The sequence below is a fragment of the Amblyomma mixtum genome, chromosome 10 (assembly GCF_055824585.1).
Source record: "Amblyomma mixtum isolate Tamu chromosome 10, ASM5582458v1, whole genome shotgun sequence".
NCBI lineage: Eukaryota > Metazoa > Arthropoda > Arachnida > Ixodida > Ixodidae > Amblyomma > Amblyomma mixtum.
In genome coordinates this window covers 123,593,855-123,599,114 of record NC_143021.1, presented here as the reverse complement: position 1 = coordinate 123,599,114, position 5,260 = coordinate 123,593,855, and the positions used below count along the sequence as shown (strand labels likewise).

Below are 5,260 nucleotides of genomic sequence, written 5' to 3'. Positions count from 1 at the left end.
CAACCTTTAAAAGTTCCTGCTATCAGATATTTTTAAAATTCTTGTCTTTCATCAGCTAGTTCGTAAAAATAACTTTTAGGCCCTTTACACCACCGTTTTTATCCACTTTGTTTTGAAACTCTGCTCAAGCATATTTTTTCCATACCTTGTTCTTGGCGCATGATAGCCTTAGCTGCTTATGCGCCAATAAACCCAACACAACACAACACAACACAACACAACAATTCGTGACAATAGTTTTCAGCGAAAATAACAAGAAATTCATTTCAGTCAGCAATCTTGTTGTCCTCCTTCCAATTCCTCCACGCCACTAATTTCGCTGCTTTCGCCGGAGGAGCTCGATTCAGAGTCCAGAGAAATTATAATGCTATCCAGCTGCGTGTCAATCGCTCCATCACGTTCCCATGCTTCTTCTTCAAGGCGTACAACATGGGCACAGTCCCGCGACCAATTCTCTTTTGTAACGCGGGAGACCCCTTCGTGAACGAGTTTCTCGACTGCGGACAGAGTGAACGTGGTGTTGTTGGCAGCGACGTAGCCTTTCACTTGACTCCACACCAGTTCAATTGGGTTTAATTCACAGTGATAAGGAGGCAGCCGTACTACGTCATGGCCAGCACTCTTTGCCAGAGCATCAATGCGGTACCCAGAATATCGATGTTTGTGTTGGTTCACAACCTGCAGCAGCTTCGCCTTTAGTTGGTCGCCCGAAAACGGAATGTTTTTTTCTGTCAACCATGACTGAATATCACCTTTTCGAGTACGCGAAGTTGGTACTTTTTCGAGTTGCACACTGTGGTACGGAGCGTTATCCATCACTATTACACTGTTTTGATCAATGTTGGGCACTAATTGTTCCATGAACCACTTTTCGAATCGGGCACCATCCATTTCGGTGTGGTAATCGGCAGTTCCTTTGGTAGCACGAAAGATCAGGCACGCGTTTTCAACGAATCCATTCTCACTGCCGGCGTGCACCATGATCAGTCTGCCGCCTTTGCCGCTTGGTGCACGAAGTCCAGTTGTTAGGCCTTGGCGAAAGGCATCTTCCCTTGACGCCACTGTAGTGTCTGTCCAAATTTTCTCTTTAACGTGGCCTGCATTAACCCAGGTCTCATCAAGGTAATAAATGGTCCTGCAAATAGGGAAGGTGAATTTATGTGGCGCGCGGTTTTGTGCTCTCATTGCAAGATGAAAGCCAAATAAAAAAAAAAGCAATGAGCCCAAAGTGACTCTGACGCACTCTCGATTTATGAGGGGCAGAGGTTGAAAAAAAAAGCATATAGACTCACACATGCAACCCCGAAGCGGCCTCGTCGCTCTAAATCGAAAGTGATCGCAGGGTACGTGAGACGATGCACCTGGGCGGTTTTTATCGCGATCATATGGCACGACGAAGCCGGCAGCGCAAGACACTCAACTTACGTACCACCGTATCACTTCTTCTATAATGCGCCTGCCTATCCAGGTTCACCCGAGCTGCTTCCGACATTGCACTGCGCGCTTTTTCATTGCAATTGTCTCGTAATTTTGCAATCATACAACAATACATCTTGTTCCATCTTTGCCTTATCACATAATGCACGCAGGTATATGTTCAACAATACGTAACAAAAAGCGTACTTGCCTCTGCTTCTTTCTCATTTCCCGGATCGTCCGAAGGTACTTTCGTCGCCACACGACGATGTCGTCTCTTTCCAGGAGAGAAGAGTTCCGCTTGCGCTTCCGGAACGCAAATCCGATATCGTTTAGTATCCTCTGCAACGTACGGACACTTATATTCGGCATATCCATATCGGGGTCGTTTACTACGTCCTCCCGTAGCTTTGCGGCAGTCGGCACTTCGTTGCGCATATAATACTGATGCACTTTGCGCCTCAGAGCAGCGAGAGTGAAAGTGTCGTACCTTTCAAGCCGCGTCTTCCCAGTTTTTTTGAAAACAAGCCCTGATGTTGGCTTCGGCCTTCTTCGCTTTGGAGATTTCAGACCACCAGAGAGGGCCTCCGCTTTAATACGGGAGACGGCACGCTCACTCACACCGGTGAGCTCGCTGACTTTGCGGCGCACGGATGATATAGAAAGCTGAGGCTGACTGTTCCTTACACCAGAGTACACGTTGCAAAGCATCTCCTTTGCCTGCTTGGGCAACCAGTGGTTTTTCAGTCTCACTTGGATTTTCTTTGGCGAAAGAACAGGTATAGTTTCGGAAGAACCCGACGGGGAGCAAAGAGCAGACGCCATCCTCTTTCAGCGCGCTGGGTGTTTTGAAGACCCGCGACGGCCGTGAACCCAGAAAACCCAGGAAAGAAAAAAAAATATTTCGTAGTCACCCTTCAACGCTGACGAATCGTAATTATGTTAGAAATGTGCTACAAATCACAAGCTTTATGATTTTCATTTGTTTCAAGGTTAAACACTAATTTTAACCCAGGGACTATATTCATCTGCGCAGGGAGATAATGCGCTTCGCCCCGTAGCCTTCCCAGCGGTGCCAAAAAAAGTTGACGCGGAGTATAAGTGATGTTGTGGAAAACACTGAGGAGTCTGCATACAAGGCGCATAGTAAGACATGCAGGTTAAACATAAAATAAAAAAATGTGTGTACCATATCCAAGCACACAACACATTCAAACAAGAGCACACCTCTACTTCGCATAGAGCATCGATGGGTGATAAATTGGCCGTTCCGTAAAGATATGTTTGCGAAAAAAAAAACAGAATTTGTTCTCTAGTGCGCACTGTTCTTTCTTCCGCCCCTGACGAAAAGCTTGAATCGGCAGAGCCAGTCACGGATTCCGTGCGTTTGTGGAACTGATAAAAAGTTTTGTTTTGAGGAAAGGAAATGGTGCAATGAATTCCACGTATATCCTTCGAGACGCGAACGGCACCGAAAGGAAGAGAAAAGGAAAAGGGTGAAAGAAAAAAAAAAGGAGAAAGCGGTGCTGTTGTAGAAGGTCCCGGAAGAATTTCGACCAGCTGGGGATCTTCAGCGTCGACTGACATCGCATAGCACATGGGCGCCTTCTAGCGTTTCGCCTGTATCAAAACGCCGCCGCCGCGGTCGCGTTCGAAACCGGGAACGCCGGATCAGTAGCCAAGCGCCCTAACTGAGCCACCGCAGTGGGTTCACTTAGGATAAGTCGGGAGGGCTGCAGTTCCTACAGGCATTGCTATTTTTGAAAATGGAGCAAAGTATTAAGATCGATGTTCAGGCTATTGTATATAAAAATAGTGGCACTGATTGGAAGCGTTTAAGAGCCGTGGGAAATGTAAGGTTAGGTGTAATTTTTTAAGACAAATCTGCTGCCAGCCGTTTGTCCTTGGGGCGGATCGTCAATGTACACTGTTCACTTCCAGCTTGAACACGAATCCGTGCCACCTCTATTGCGAGCAGCGCCTGCTGTTCCGCACAAGCACGTCACTGCATTTGGTTTGGTCTGAAGCAGCAAACTGAAGCAGCATAACACAAACCCCAGTCGCACAATGGCCATCGTTTGGAGCACCGCCATTGCAGGGCCGTGGCGCATCGCTTAAACGCTGCACCACTTCGCCAGGAGGGGAATGAGGACTCCCAGGGATAAATGAATGCAAACTAGTGAATGACAGGGCAGTTAACCCATTACGCTATCTTTTCATACCCTTAAGGCGTAGCTTTGGTGTCTGTTCTATTTTGTTTTATATTCCGGGATAATTTACTGCGAACAGTGCCTAAGCAGCTGATAATTTGTATATGGACGTTCTATTATAAATGTCACGCTGATAAAAACATATCAGGCGCAAAGCCAGTTTTACAAATATTATCACGGAAGATAGGGCGACACGTCGCTAACCAGCAGAACACGGCAGCCAGCCAGCGCGAGACCCTTCAACGTCTTCCTCGTCAAGCGCCACCTGAGAACACCAGGTGGCAATATATTTTAAAGCTATAAATGTTACCGGGAAGAAAAAATTCCTGAATGGTAGCGTATGCTTGCCTTCATCAACCGAAGAGGCTGCAGAATTTCCAGTGCGGGAATCCACCATAGAATTGCGTGGTTAGTGAAGTGGCAGGCCGATGCCTGGTTGAGATAGGCAATCACACAGGCCATGGTAGGCGACGCGGTATACGTTCTCGATGTTGTTCTGATGCACGCAGAGCAACATTCAAGCACAGTAACCTATTGCCATGCGCAGAGCTGCCATCATTCGTTGCTGAATGGTGTTGCCGGAGTAGTCGACGGCCAGTAAGGGCTACCCCGGCCACAGAGCTATATACACGGCACTCTGTGTCTGGGTCGGGTTCTCCGGCTCTTCGGTCAGCAAGCAGGCGGTGACCACAGTCCTGTGCACTGTCCAACCAAGTGTTGCTTCGCGATGACCAATTCCCAAGGCAGCAGCAATGCGCATCAGCAGTGCGGGACACAAATCATAAGCAGGTGAAATCCCAAGGCAGTGGACCCGCCACACATCTATGCACTGGCGATGCGCCATCCAGCCGCACAGCCATGCTATCCGCCGGAGACGGTATTCGTCGCACTCAGCAGCTTAGACGCCTTCGCATACCATTTATTGCGGTTTAAAGTCCCGAAGCGACTCAGGCTATGAGGGACGCCGTAGTGAAGGGTTCCGGAAATTTCGACTACCTGGGGTTCTTTAACGTGCATTGAGATCGCACAGTACATGGGCCTCTAGAATTTCGCCTTCATCGAAATTCAGCCCCCGCAGCCGGGATCGAACCCGCGTCTTTCGAGTAAGCAGCCGGGCGCCGTAACCACTGAGCCACCGCGGCGGGGCCCTTCTCATACTGCACGGTGAATGTGGGACGGCGGCAGTTCATAGAGCCGCGGCAGCCACCACAAGTTCTTTTCGTCCAGAAGGCAGAGGTGCGCTGGATTGAAACTACGCAGCATAAATTGCATATTTGACATGTGTATAGCCGCCATTGAAGAGCCGTGTTCCGGTGCTCATGCGCTGATCCTTAGCCAGCATCCCTCGATGTTTGAAAGTGCGCATTCTTCTCGATGAGGTAAGAAACGCAATCAGTTCACTGGCAGTATTTTTTTTCATTACATACGTATAGATGCGAGGCTTCATGTGCTTCTAATGGAGGAGCGCAACGAGCGCGCTCTTTAGTGATACTGTTGATAAATCTTATTCATTTGTGTCGCATGATGGAATGGTTTGATCTGATGACTGACTTCAAACCCTTGGCCTGGCTCTATGTTCTGAAGACCTAACGCTAAGATGTTTTATCATTCTATATCTTGCGATTCTGCGCTGA

At 48.3% G+C, this 5,260-nt stretch overlaps 1 protein-coding gene across 1 annotated transcript; it reads right to left on the bottom strand.

Annotated features, from left to right (window-relative positions):
- Window positions 1–270: 270 nt before the first annotated feature.
- On the bottom strand, window positions 271–1,903 carry LOC149326839 (uncharacterized). Its single transcript, XM_089564697.1, has 2 exons — window positions 1,628–1,903; window positions 271–1,135 (listed from the first exon to the last, which is right to left on the bottom strand). Exons 1-2 carry the CDS (start codon window positions 1,852–1,854, stop codon window positions 271–273), a joined length of 1,092 nt encoding a protein of 363 aa, XP_089420823.1. The 5' UTR covers window positions 1,855–1,903.
- Window positions 1,904–5,260: the final 3,357 nt, after the last annotated feature.

Excerpts from the sequence above, each read along its gene's own strand:
- LOC149326839 (XM_089564697.1), bottom strand. The coding sequence starts at position 1,854 with ATGCGCAACGAAGTGCCGACTGCCGCAAAGCTACGGGAGGACGTAGTA. Across the intron at positions 1,136-1,627 it reads GAAATGAGAAAGAAGCAGAG|GACCATTTATTACCTTGATG; the intron begins GCAAGTACGCTT and ends CCCTATTTGCAG.